This window comes from Diadema setosum, chromosome 1 (genome assembly GCF_964275005.1).
Source record: "Diadema setosum chromosome 1, eeDiaSeto1, whole genome shotgun sequence".
NCBI classification, from domain to species: domain Eukaryota; kingdom Metazoa; phylum Echinodermata; class Echinoidea; order Diadematoida; family Diadematidae; genus Diadema; species Diadema setosum.
In genome coordinates this window covers 33,756,029-33,771,491 of record NC_092685.1, presented here as the reverse complement: position 1 = coordinate 33,771,491, position 15,463 = coordinate 33,756,029, and the positions used below count along the sequence as shown (strand labels likewise).

Sequence of the window (15,463 nt, the reverse complement as noted above, 5' to 3'; positions counted from 1 at the left end):
TTGCCGGCAGTGTCATAATAAACTCAGAACAAGTACCCAAGCTCCAAATTAAAAAACAAAACAAATATTAATTCTGTTTAAAACTTTATCAGTGTCTTTGCTATTGAAGGGGAATTCCAGATGATTGTCATAATTTCACATCATGTAGTAATAAATCAACAGCTCCATAATATAGATTTGTGGAATTTATTGTGGTTCTTAAACAGAGAACCAATGCTTTGAAAAACCTCAAACAAATTACACTGAACAAGGATGATGACATAGGAGGCTCACATATTTCAGAAATGTATCAGTGTAATTCCATTACAATACCGCCTGCTTGCGTGTTCACCTGTGTATAATCTATGCATGCCTTCTTTTGTGCTGCTTCCTTGAGCCCCAACTCATGCATTCTATAATGGTGACTCTGCCATGTCATTATCCTTGTTCATTGCAATTTGCTATAAATTTCGAAAATATCCTTATTCTTCATCCCAATTATTGTAAATTCTGAAACTCTGTCCTCAGTATAACTAATTTATGGTTGTTCAAATGTAAAAATCTGAAAATCATCTGGAGGTCTCCTTTAAAATTGAGAAAGGAAATTTTATATAGTTTAAACAAAGTCCTAAGAACCAACAGTTTTTTCTATATATATATATATATATATATATATATATATATATATATATATATATATATATATCAAAATATTGTTTTAGCTGAAGGATAAAATATGTAAAGATATATGAATATTAATTTTGGGTCCTGAATTTTTTACTTCATTGTGACAAGAATTCCATTATAACCATGTTTGTCATAACAGAAATGCATGCTATATGCCAAATGAGATACAAGGTCTTGTCATCCTAAGGAAGATAAGCTTATTTCCAAGCAAAGAATGAATTACTGTGCTGCTGAATTACTGATTTTCTGCTAGATGTTTGTACCTCACTCTGCAATTTCTTTGTGACATCAGACATTTCACCATAGTCTTGATGGGAAAAATGCTCACAGGCAGAATCAACCGTCTGGTCCAGAACTCCCATCCTATTTGCATTCATCGCAGACTGAAGGCATGGATTTTGTGTGATCAGAGGTAGTGCAGGGCTAGTTTTGTTATCAGCGTGAGACGAGCTTTGATTAGCACCTGGAGCTTTTCTCTTTTGCATCATCAGCAGTCCCTCACTCTTCTGCTGCTGCTGAGATGCAGTCCAGCCATCAACCACTCCCTTATTTTGTGGGGGGGACTTGGGGGCAACAAAGATATTGCCTTTGCTCTCACTTGACATCTCACTTACTCTGTTCCCAATATCCATTCTGGAGTTCATAACAAAAAAATGTGCTTTTACACGATTCTTCCCATTAGAGTGGTTTGTGCTGGTGTCGGTAAAGTCAGATTTCCTCTCTTTGTGAGCTGGAATACCTCCTGATGGTTTCTTTAACCATACAGGTGGCTTTTCCTGTGAAAATGCAGTTTTAGTAGTTTTTCTCTCTTCAGAGTAAGCACTGTTTTGTGGACTTGCTGTCTTGGTGTATGGCGATGCAGTATATGCATTTGATCTTTTCATTGATCCCTTTCTCATCCTCCTCATGTTCTTGAAGTCATTATCCCCGTCTATGGGGTCAATAACCTCTATCTCACTTCCTGATGATGAGTCTGACTTGAAGACAGCAGCTCGCCCTGCCCTCAGTATCCTGGCTGCTTTGCTCTCTGCACACCTCCTTCTTAGCTGCATTCCACCTCGTCCTTTCCTCTCCTCATTGCTGTTGGCCAAATCAATGGTGATCTCCATGTCCTCATCCTCTGGAATCACTCTGCTTCTGCAGTCATTTCCCACGTCATCTTCTGGAACCACAAAGCTGTCTACTAGGTAGGATGTGTCCTGATGAGGGATCTGAGAGAAGATGTCCTGGTCATCATCATAGTGGACCATCTTAAAGCGACTCCTACAGCTAACCCCCATGGGACTCCGCACAGACTTCATGTATACTGCATGCATGTCTACAAAGAGAAATGGAATGATAAAGAAATTTACTATGTTTAAACACAAGTTGTAAAGTGTGATTTAGCTCCCATTAATTAGGAGATACGCTACCGGCGTATCACCTCTTGTGTTTGTATGGAATGTTCCTTTTTTTTTCTTCTTCTTTCTTTCTGACGAATTTTGTGGACAAAATATCTCAACAATGACATGACGGAATGGGAAATTTTCAGTCAACATATCTCATATTAATATCTCTGTATATGAAACTTTTCATGACGATAACATATCTGTGACGTCATCTAGGCGCCATTTTGTGATTTTTAGATAAAGTCACATGATCGATCATAACTTCATAACAGAACGTCATTTCTTTATCATTTTCGGTAGACATAAAATTCAAGTCACGACTGATCGTCCTGTACTAAGTTAATTACCTGGGTCATCATGACGCACGCGTATGCGTGCGTCAAAATTTTAAAATGCTCAAAATGACTTCCCAATGGGAAACCTTTGAGTTTCAGACAATTTTAAGCGTTCCAAAAAATTCCGCGTGTACGCGTCCATCCGCGTGTTTTCGTGCACACAGCTCGTTAGCAACATGAAAATGCATTTTTTTTCTGACTGATTTAGATTCCTGATACATCCAGTGACAATATCCATTGATTTCCGATCGATTTTGACCAATAACAAAGCAACACATTTGCGTCAAAGTTCAAATTCCGCATGCGCGTCTATGTGCAATTATAGTAAAAAAACATGTCTTTGTTTATTTCGCCATAGCTCTTTAAAATGTCCTGCAACCCTATGTTTTTATTGCATATTACAAAAGCATATGAATTGTAAATAACATTTCAAGTATCAATATTGCCAGGAAAACTCGATGACATCATCATATCGTCATCTGAAATAAAAAAAATGGAATTAATTTTTTTGAGGTACTGTTTCTGACATTCAGTTGCCTATATCTTGGTTGTTTTAGCTCAATATTATCCCAAATTCAGATATGTTGTACTTTGAAGATTTCCCTTTCAAGTCCATGTCATTTTTTAGCGATTTGATGACGTCATCATCCTGAAAAATTGTGATTAAAGACAAAGACTCAAATTCAGCCAAATTTACGTGTTATGTCTATGGGAGGTGATTTTTTTTTTTTAAACCATGCATTGACTTGATAACGTTTAACCACCTTTACCTCAGCTGATTTTGCTCCATTTCCTCTGAAACTTAAGTATGTTGTAGCTGAGACACTAACCTGCAGTAATCATCCATTCTATTTTTTCAGATCTCCTGATCAGGTTGACAATTTTGTAGCTTAAAACTGAAAATGAGAATGGAATGTGGACGAAATGATTCCTGATTTATCTTTCACATATAAGCTGACGTTCCTCATTTTAACTCGTCGAGACGTATGGCTGAGAGGACAAAGGCGCGTCTCTGGCGCCAGATATGAGAGGTTGCACACGTGCGGGTTCGAACCCCACGAGTCGTCCATGTAGAAATCGCGTTCTCATGGAAACACACCCATACGCGCACACACACACACACACACACACACAATATCCCTTTGTTTTGTGTTGGGGAAAACATTGCTTCGACTGCTGCAAAATTTTGCAGGCTCATAGAGTTTGTCAAACTGATCATATTATATAATGACGACGATATAAGACATAGCCCTCTTCGTTATGCAAATAATGGTCAAAGTTCATATTTAAAAATACGAATGTTAAAGTGAAGGTGACTTTAAAAGACTTTATCGCCATGTTTGATTTCTGGGTTTTTTTTTTTTTTACATTATAAAAACCTATTGGTAAATATTCAGTTACATGGCCTCTCTAATCGATTTACTTGCACACGCCGACACAGGCATGAAATTTTCACTTGGTTGCATAACAGAAACAATTTGATCGGAATTATGTGGGACTGTATAAAGAACTGGACTTCATGAATATTTCTCAATATTACTTCAAGTCACTATTTAACATCCTTTTCGTCCCATGACCGATATCTGATGGCCCCAGCGTATCACCTAACTCGTCTTCAGTGTGATGAGTGTCATATCTCATTGAGATTTTGATGTTGTAACTAGAAATATCTATAAGTGTATATCATGGGTCACTAAACGATAGGGTTAAAGACTATACCATTATGGAAGTGTATATATTAAAGTTCCTGTTTACCTTTGGGAGCAGTGATTTAAAAAATTTTCAAGATATCACATTTGATGCATAGGTGTAGGTCTGTTGTCACAAAACATCCTACCATATAAAGTTTTCGCAATAGAGCCTAAAATATAAGGAGATATCAGTATTTTTCTCAATAAACCATAACTGTTGACAGTTTAGTCTGGAAACATTTTTATTATAACTATTGTTCACATTTTGTGTACTTAACCCTTTCTTTGCCCATCCTTTCTTTGCCAATGAGTCACATGTGCAAACAATTTCAAACACATAGCTATGGGCAGGGAATGAATGTGGCATTCAGAGGGTTAACAATACTTAAAGGAGACCTCCGGATGATTTTCAGATATTTACATTTGAACAACTATAAAGTTAGTTATGCTGAGGACAGAGTTTCAGAATTTATGATAATTGGGCTGAAGAATAAGAATATTTTCAAAATTTAGAACAAATTGCAATGAACAAGGATGATGACATGGCAGAGTCACCATAAGAATGCATGAGTTGGGGCTCAAGGAAGCACAACAAAAGAAGATGGCATGCATAGATTATACACAGGTGAACTTGCAAGCAAGCGGTATTGTAATGGAATTTCACTGCTACATTTTTGAAATATGTGAGCCTCCTATGTCATCAACCTTGTTCAGTGTAATTTGTTTAAGGTTTTTCAGAGTATTGTTTCTCTGTTCAAGAACCACAATAAATTCCAGAAATCTATACATGGAGTTGTCAATTTATGTACTACATGATGTGAAATTATGAAAATTGTCTGGAATGTTCCTTTAACATTAATTATACAGAATCAAATTTTTACAGCGGCTGTTTCTAATCCTAACTCACATTTTAGAACTATTTTAAAGCACTAAACCTGGGTTTTTGTTTCATCTGCAAATGGTAAATTATGCCTTTAACTCTTTATGTGCCATGTTCGCACGCCCGACTCAGTCGACGGTGTGCCAACTTCGCATATTCTGCTCAAACGCGCAAACCGGCCCAAAGCGATCGATAAATCGCCAAATGCCACAGTCGGGCATGAGACAGAGAAATGTAAAAAAAAAGAGGAGGGTCTTTGCGAGGGTGTGGGAGGGGGGTGTCCCCCCTCCTAGGGTGAGGCCTTTTTGAAATTTAAGGTATGAAAAAAATTATTTTAATGCATTTTACAACTGAAATTTACTATTATTGTTATGAGGTACATTTTACAGATAAACATTGTGATACAATATGTAATTGAACTCATGAATGACACTTGAAAAATCTAAAGGAAGGAATATGCTTAACTGTTATACCTTCTCAAATGTGAGGCCATAATGCACCACAGTAATGGGAAAGACTTCCTTTTGAGACAGCCACCCCAATGACACTAGTTTGTAGTACTAAATAAGTGCAGATCTATACTTAACATTATACAACTCTACCTAGCCTAACCTTGCTTGCGATACGCACGGATGCACACACTCACTTTTGGGTGGCTGTCTCAAAAGGAACTCCTGCCCAGTAATGTACACCCAGGTGACATCTTGCTGGATTCAGTTCATAGGGGTACAAAAAAAAAGTGTTATAAATAAATCACAGCTTAGCATTGTTGGCTTCCGTAGTTGATGAGTGCGTGGCACATTGTACAAAACGCTCTCCCTGCCTCTTCAGCTTTCTTTATCGTATCTTTATCGTATCGTCCAAGCGAATCCTTGCGGCGGATGATGTATCACAAGTTCGAGGCCCCGAGGAAGTCAATTGACTCGCTGGCCTAGAAGACGAAACCACTGCCACTTGAACTTATTAGAGACATTTTTTTCAATATCCGCTACACGAGGGTCATCCTTATCGAGGGTCTTCATTTTCTTGTTGAAGAAAAAATACTCTCACCGGTCCACAAAATCAAGATGACAAATGTAGTCACGGCAACCATCATGCAGTCCATCGTAATCAGCGGGAGGGATACAATAGCAGCGCATCGCGCTGAACGCTGCGGCAGCATGCATAATACGCAGCTACAGCTACAGCCTCACACATGTGTGCATCACACCACACTGCAAGCTATTGTAGAAGTAGATCGATGTACGCATGTTTCACATCCACACCACTTACTTGTACTGTACTTAGCAGCAAAGAGTATAGAAGCGCACGTGCGCTCTTTTCTTAGCAGTATGTACAGTCCATTTCACGCATCATCATGCCAGAGACTCCAACTCTCCTGTTTTCGACGGGAGATCTCCCGCCGAAAGCCCATTTTTGCAAAATCTCCCGTTCTCCCGCTTGAGATTTGATTTCTCCCGCCCTGGCTCTGTGTCTCCCGGTGGAAAGCATTTCTTACTTATTGCTATCGTATGTTTAAGAAATAAGCCTTAGATAGCACCAGACAACATCTAGAACTCTAGGAACTTCGCGCTTCGCACACATCAACTTGGAGTCTCCCGTTTGCTACGGGTTTCGGGCGGGAGAATCTCCAGATCAGGGGGGTGTTTCATCAACGAGTTCGTCGGAGATTTCACCGACAAATTTGCTATCAGCCAATCAGACCAAGGATTTCATTACCTTTTAACAGTTGTCAGTGTAAATCCTTGCGTCTGATTGGCTGATAGCAAATTTGTCGGTGAAAACCTCCGACGAACTCGTTGATGAAACGCCCCCCTGAAGGTACTTGGGGTTGGAGTCTCTGTCATGCATGCAACATCGCACAGCTGCCCGCTGACAAAATGCACTCATCACCATTCACACAATGCAATGCCGATACATCACAGCTACTACGATACGGTATCACACACGCAGCATCCGTTGCTTTAGATAGTACGGCGAGATATGGTGGCTGCAAAAAAAAAGAAAAAAGAAAACTAGAAATGTCGCTACAGCGACTGGTGTATGCCTCCGCCATAATACATGGTTCTTCTAATAGGTCTATAGTACAATGTCTTGACAATGTGTGATGACAGTTTCACACAATTGGCAAAATATTAAAATGACAGGTTTGCCACAAATGTGCTGAATGTTCACTTTCCTAGAACTAGGTTCAATTGGATGAATGATTAAAATTTCAGAGTGCAGGTACATTGTATTTGGGGGAACTGATGATTTTCACTTGACTTTTGACCCTTTTACAAGTTTATGCATTGAGTAATTTTCAAGGTATTGAGAAAAAGTATAATTTCAGTATCAAATGGTAAAATAGTATTATCGAAACCTGGCCTTTGACCTTTGACCCCACAGTTCCAAAGAGAATCACTGTTAGGTAGAACATGCATAAATATGTAAGTTTCATGACAATACCTTGAGTTATTTTTGAAATATGGAGGAAAAAGTGCAATTTAGCACTTTCACTTGACCTTTGACCTTTCGGCAAGAAACTTCCCACAGAATATATATTGGGTTATACATGCATACATCAAGTTTTAAAAAAATCCTTCAGGCATTGCATAGATATAAGGAAAGTAGTTATATTTTGAGGAGTTGACCTTGACCTTTGACCCCTGACCTTTGACCCATGACCCCCAACTTCCCTAGATAATCACTGCCCATCGGTACAAGCATATATACTAAGTTCCATGAAGATACCTTGAACCATTTGCGAGATATGGAGAAAAACATGAAATTTCAATTTTTTTTCTTCACAAAATAACCTGTGACCTTTGACCTTTGACCCTGTGACCCTAAAATCCACACAAAGTATTATCCCCCAAGGATATACCCTCACACCAAGTTTGATGCAAAACCGCCACACGGTTCTTGAGATATCGCCAAAAACAAAACGGGACGTACGGACGACCCGAAAACATAATGCCTCCGGCCACTTCGTTGGCGGAGGCATAAAAAGAGGAAAATCACAGAAAGTTTCCCGACTGTGTATTTTCTCCCCAGAATTTCAAAATCCGCAGAAATCCGCAGATCCGCGGAAATCCGCAGAATCGCGGAGAAATCTCATGCCTGCACAGTACAATGAAAGTGTTTGTCGCGGTTCCGTTCCTCTCACATGTAACTTACATTTTATGTAATGATTGACCAGCAAGCAGTGTTCCCTTCTGGATTTATGTGTGAATTCTAAGTTCCTGTCACTGTTTTGTGTGCAAAAGTCATGCATTTACAGTAATGTAGCTACTGGTCATATGAAAGAAAAACATGGGCGTCACCGGGGGGTGCGCCCAAGCCCTAAAAAAAAAAAAAAAAAAAATTACCACTTCAGTCTGCGAGCGACCTCAACGCCGGACGCTAAATACAATTGTTCTTTTTTCATTATTCTTATTATTATATACATTTTTTTTTTTGCACCAGGGACAAAAGAAAAAAAAAAAATCGCACCCCAGGCTTTGGCAGCACTGATGTTCCTTTACAGTGTTTACTATCTATCGACCTTACTGTATCCGTACGGTATTTCACTCATTGTGCAACGGATTATTGAATTTCAATTCTGAAAATGCAAAAGCTCCGTCACGTGAGAGGGGGATACCCCTCCCACACCCTCCCCCATTAGGTCTCCAACCATACACTTAGCAAACTTGGGGGATTGACAAATTTCAGAATATTTCATCAAAAAGCATGTTTGATATCTGTCACTTGAATTCAAATATATTCAAAATTTCCCTCATCCTCTTTGATTTATGTTTCCCCCGCTCGGTTCCTACCCACAGATTAAAGGGGAAGGCTAGTAACTGATCAGTGGGAATCAGTGGAAATGCTGGGAGATGATTGTTCCAATCCTTATGGGATTCATTCAAGAGTTCATTGTATATCTATTGTTGTGTGAAAATGATTTGCTTCAGAACGGTCTCATATTCAAGTAATGTGCAGATTAATGCTCCGTCACTGACCAGGGACGCTAACCTGGAAGCATTAAACTGCACATTACTTGAATATGAGACCATTCTGAAGCAAATCATTTTCACACAACAATTGATATACAATGAACTCTTGAATGAATCCCATAAGGATTGGAACAATCATCTCCCAGCATTTCCACTGATTCCCACTGATCAGTTACTAGCCTTCCCCTTTAACAAGACTTGACACATTTGGGGACTGACAATTTTTCGGAGTATTTTAAAGAAGTGTGCATCAGATTGCTCTATTTCAATTCTAAAAATGCAAAAGCTCTGCCGTCTGGGAAGGGGCTACCCCTCCAACACCCTCCCCCTGTCAACTTCCATATACTATGCCTACACAGTGATGTTCGTCAAGAAGTTATCTTTTTCCTTTTTAGGTGATACGCTATCAGCGTATCACCTATTGTGATTGTCAAAATCTGTCTTTTTTCTTATTCTTCTTTCTTTCTGCCACATTTTGTGTCGTCAATATCTCAAGAATGACATTACGGAATAACATGACATTTTCAGTCAACATGTCTCATGACAATATCTAGCCACAATAAGGTTTTCACGACAGTAACATATCTATGACGTCATCTAGGCGCCATTTTGTGATTTTCGGACCATGTTACATGATCGATCATAACTTCATAACTTAAGGTCATTTCTGTATCATTTTTGGTGGACATAAAGTTCAGGTCATGTTCTATCTTACTTTTTAATGCTACTTACCTAGGACATCATTACGCGCGCGTACGCACGCGTCAAACTTTTAAAAGGCTCAAAACAACTTTCCAATGGGAAATCTCAAAGTTTCAGACAATTTTAAGCATTCCGCGCGTACGCGTCCGTCCGCTCATTTTCGCGCAACATGAAAATGCACATTTTTTGACAGATTTGGATTCCTGATACATTAAGTAACAATATCCACTGATTTCCGATCAATTTTGACCTATAACAAAGGAATGCGCTGGCGTCAAATTTGAAATTTCGTGTGCGCGTCTATGTGCAAATATAGCGAAAAACATGTCTTTGTTCATTTCGCCATAGCTCTTTAAAACGTCCGGTGACCCTACGTTTTTCTTGCATATTACAAAAGCATATGAATTGGAAATAACGTTTCAAGTATCAATATTTCTATAAATACATTATGACGTCATCATATCGTCATCTGAAATCAAAAAAGTGGAATCAATTTTTTTGAGGTACTGTTTCTGACATTCATTTGCTCGTATCTCTGTTGATTAAGCTCAATATTATCCCAAATTCAGATATGTTGTACTTTGAACATTTGCCTTTCAAGTCCATGTCATGGTTTTGAAATTTGATGACGTCATCATACTTTAAAATTGTGATTAAAGGTAAAGACTCAAAATCAGACAAGTTCACGTGTTATGTCTATGGGAGGTGATATTTTTTTAAACCATGCACTGACTTGATAACGTTTATGGTACGTTCCCACTGCCGATCAGATCAACTCGATCAATCCCGATCAAGCTTTTTTAGCCTGGTCGGGCTCGCTCGGCATTGGTATTCGGGGTCGATCTACCTTGATCGGCATCGCTCCTGCTTCCTTCACGATAATTTTGGACATGTCCAAAATATTCGAGTAGGAAGCCCGAACACCAACAGCTCGGGTAGTGATCGAGAAGAGATCGAGCTGATCGGGAATCGGTCGTGTAGAAATCTAGTGTGGTCGGGACGGATTTTTCCCCGAGCTCAGTTCCCGATCATCTCGAGTTATACTCGAATGCTACACGATTGATTTCAGATCATCTCGATCCAGGATTCATCAGTTTCATGAATAACTCGACCGCTACACGACCGATATAGGACTGCTATCGACTGATACTCGACTAAACTCGATCATGCTTCGACCGGCACTCGATCAAATACCGAGCACTTTTTGACAGTGGTTGCAGCAGGTGCCGACATACTTTCTTAGCACTCATTTATTGTTCATGTATTAAGAAAAAATATATGCAGTCCTTGATCACGTTAAAAAGTTAAATGTCGTCAGTATCTTCAGCCACTCCTGGTCCACTAAAGAAAAGAAAAGGGCCACGAAGAGAGAAAAGACAACAAGCCCTAAACAGCAGGCATGGCAGAATTAGACTCTCCAGGCAAAAATGCCAGAAGAGAGAAAGGAAACACAACTGAAACTGAGAAAAATTCGGTATTCTGGCAGTATGACTGTAACGCGAAAGGAAATTTTATAGATTATTTACTTTACTTACAAACTTAGAAATGTTTCTTGAATTCTTTTGCTAGCTTGTCTGTTTCAAAGTTAAAGTTGGTTACGTTGATATAAAATCAATTTCTTACGCTGCCGTGTTAAAACAGTAGTTGTAACGTAGATTCAATGCTCAGTGATTTACTGTACTTTTATTGACATAGATGTTACACTTTTGCTTCGCTTAATAAGGTTTTTTTTTTTTATTTAGAGTTGTATGTACATTGCTTGAAGTCCACCTTGATATCGATAGGCTGGGATGAGTTGACAAAAAAATAAACAACCAAGATTTTCATGATTTTTTGCTAGTGTAAAATGTTATATTGTTTTATTTTCATAATAATGTACTCTGTTCCACATATCAGCACACTTCATGAATTTAGAATTCAATAAATTTTCTTTTACACACTCTTGGGCCTATACTTTATCAATGAATAGATACATGAGGGAGAAAGATTTGCGGTGACACCATGTGTATGTAGTCCTTAACCGGATCGTTGTTTGGCAGAAGAGCCTAGAAAGAGGAGAAAGGAAGAGAGAAGCGACATATGGGGGTTACCATGAGGAGAGCAAAAAGTGAAGAGTGGGGGACAGTAATGGACTGGAAGTTGAAGTTGCACTAAGAAGACGGTAGAGAAAGGAACACAGAGAGTGGCAAGGAAGGATAGTGTAAGAATCAAGTAAGATGTTCGGACATCGTTAGAAGGGGAAAGATGAAATAGAAGGGAAGAGGAAGAGGAAGGAGTTGAATGTTGGAGAATCATGGAGATTGCCCTCCTCACAACCCCCATAATATGTCCGCTTCTCTCTTCATTTCTCCTCTTTCTAGGCTCTTCTGCCAAACAACGATCCGTTTTAAGGACTACATACACATGGTGTCACCGCAAATCTTTCTCCCTTATTTACTTCACCATGCAAACCTTCAAACAACACAGAATAGATACATATTTTTCATTTACTCTTTCATTCTTGAATAATGAGAACAATGATGACAAAAGATAACACGACTCACTAGGGGTTTAGAATAGTCATTTTTTTAAAACTCTATAATATAATGGTGAATTTATGCGCATATAGGCCTATGTTTCATTTTAGACCAAATTAATTTCAGCCCACCTATATGTAATGTACTTGCGAAGCGTGGCGGTGTAACATTTTCTTTTTTTTATGAGACATCAAACGTAGATTTGCTATTCTTCACATCCACTGCAAATATCGAATGCATATGAACGAACCTATTATATTATACATGGTGTCCCGGCAGACAGAGTGCTACAAAACTGTCTCTTATATAAAAAGATATGAGAGGCTGAATGAAATCGTTACATTATTCAATAGAAAGAACACCTCAAATTTAATTTGACACAATGATAATCAATCTTCGTGCAGGCGCTTTGATCTCCATGAAAATTTGTGATTTACAAAATCTGTAACTTTGGGCACTGATATCTTCAAGTTCAAGTTCAAGTTCGAATCTTACTTGACTGAGCGATAGTGAAGCCGTAAAAACTGATAACGATAACTGATAACTTTGGGCACTGATATCTTCAAGTTCAAGTTCAAGTTCGAATCTTACTTGACTGAGCGATAGTGAAGCCGTAAAAACTGATAACGAATGCGTCAAAAATAGCTGCTGAAAAGGGATAAAATGAATGAATACAACTGAATTCATTTTTGTACCTTTTTGAGTGGCTCACAAACAGCAGTGATCAGCCTTTTTCATCGTTTTTTCAGGAAAAATGACAAAAAAAAAAAAATCGAAACGCCTACACGAGAATTGATGATTGTTGTTTCAAAATAGGGAGTGTTCTTCTATCAAATATTGGTTTTCCCGGCCAATTTCGCACTTTTGTCAGTCCAATTCCTAATTGCTGCATTCAATTTAGTAAAATATACCTTAGATTACATGTTCGGTAGTTCAATTTTATGATCTCTTCATTCAAATTCATTTTGGAGAATTCAAATTACCTTTGGCCTCATTCTAATGAACACCTTTTTCAATTGAAATTCATAAAACAAGCACCATTTGGTTATACGTTCATTCAGTTTAGAATAATATAGTCACGTGATCACGGACATGCTGGTCTCGTTCATTCCAATTCATTTTTAGGCAATCAATTTAACATCTCCTGCAGTCAATAGCACGAATGTTTATGGTTTGCTTCTTTCTTTATTTTCTTAACATAGTCATCGTTTTCCATGCGTCATTACATTACATACTTTCGTACTCATTTCAGAGATTTTGGCAACATTTTTTTTTTCTTTAAAGGGAAGATAAACCCCAAGAACAATGTGGATTGAGTGAAAGCAGCAACATTAGTAGAACACATCAGTGAAAGTTTGAAGAAAATCGGACAATCGATGCAAAAGTTATGAATTTTTAAAGTTTTGGTGTTGGAACCGCTGGATGAGGAGACTACTAGAGGTTATGACGTATGAGTGGACTACAATATCAAGAAAATATAAAGAAAATACTACAAAAATCCATTTTTCATGAAAATTACAAATTCCATCAACTTGATATTGACATATGTTAAGGGTAGCAATTATTCCCCCTGCTTTCTGAAAGCGGTTGGTCCACTGCTCTTTCATAATTCTAGAAAAGTGAGTTTTTGTTGAATATCCTTTATATTTTCTTTGTATTGTTGTCCACTCATACGTCATATCCTCTAGTAGTCTCCTCATCCAGCGGTTCCAACACCAAAACTTTAAAAATTCATAACTTTTGCATCGATAGTCCGATTTTTCTCAAACTTTCACTGATGTGTTCTACTAATGTTGCTGCTTTCACTCAATCCACATTGCTCTTTGGGTTTACCTTCCCTTTAATCTGCTCAGTGACTCTTTAACTCCGAAGATAGTGCAACATGTGAATGGCCACAACTTATCTCGCCGTTGAGCGCTTTATTCCGTGTGTCGGCCAGTTGTAGGAAGTCAAGGTTATGATCATCAAATATTCCTATAATTATTTTTCTGTCCCCGGGTCTGTTTCTAACTTGTACCGTCATGACTGTAAGAAGATGAATTTAAACTAGAGTATTGGTACATCAGCAGGCCTAAAATGTCATGTATGAAAGAAAAGGGGCGTTACGGAAGAGCAAACTCGAGTTATATGATATGGACAAAAATACGATACTTTTACTGCTTAACAGTGCGTGGATGAAACAATATAAAAGTCACGTAGAAAAACGCGTTTAAATGTTATCACATTTACAAAAAAAGAAATAACATGACGTTAATGTCAATGAACATGTTAGGAATTTGACTGCCCATACGCGAAATTGAATGACTGAAATACCCCTTTCGCCAATGCTGGCGAATTTGAATGACTGAAGAGCACGTGCCAATTTGAATGCCCGTTTTACGAATTCGAAAGGCACATGTGCAAATTTCATCGATCGGAATGCTAAATTGAACGAACAACTTGCAATTTTGAATGACAGAATGTGCAGCGATGTGGATTTTCGCTAAATTGAATGAACCCTTTATCAAATGGACTGACAAAAGCGCGAAATTGGCCGGTAAAGCCTATACTAAAGATAATCATTTCTGTCGTTCATTCATGCTTTTGCAATTAATAGTCAGTTTTATAGCACTCTTTTGGGCCACGCCGTATTCAAGCATAAATGCTGAGTTGTCTCATATAACAAAACGAATACTGTAACCAATTCTTCTTTCACTCGATCACTGTACGAACCTGCCGACCCGTTCGATGTAGATCGAGTCATGTCGAGCTGGTCTAAGAAGTCTAGTAGAAATCGAGTATTGACCGTGTAGCGATCGTGTATTGATTGTGTGTAGATCGGGATATTCGAGTAGAGATCTGTGCTGTTGTCGAGGAGAGATTCTGGAGATGTCGAGAATGGTCGGATGTGGATCGTAAAAGATCGAATAGCGGTCGGGAAGGGATCGTGTTGAAGAACGATCGAGCATTTGGTCGGGATTGCTCTGGTAAAAATCGGTGATCGGGATTGATCTCGCTTGATCGAGTTGATCTGATCGGCAGTGGGAACGGGGTATTAAGCACCTTTATCTCAGCTGATTTTGCTCAATTTCCTCTGAGACTTAAGTATGTTGTAGCTGAGACAATAAGTTGCAGTAATCATGCATTTTATATTTTCAAATCTCCTCATCAGGTTGACAATTTTGTAGCTAAAAACTGAAAATGAGAATACAATGTGCACGGCACAATTCCCGATTTTTCTTTGCAACCGTATATTGATCGAATTCACGTGGCCACTCGTGGGAAGTTGAATAGCGCCATCACAGTCAACACAGTCACGATAGCATATT

At 38.5% G+C, this 15,463-nt stretch overlaps 1 protein-coding gene across 3 annotated transcripts in view; it reads right to left on the bottom strand.

The window, feature by feature from the left end:
* Positions 1-15,463, bottom strand: part of LOC140235642 (Fanconi anemia group M protein homolog) — a 387,390-nt gene that overhangs the window by 146,784 nt on the left and 225,143 nt on the right. For all 3 annotated transcript variants that reach the window (XM_072315655.1, XM_072315669.1, XM_072315661.1), the window contains exon 18: positions 930-1,984. In XM_072315655.1, the coding sequence (XP_072171756.1) occupies positions 930-1,984 (1,055 nt within the window). The remainder of the gene's footprint in view (positions 1-929; positions 1,985-15,463) is intronic.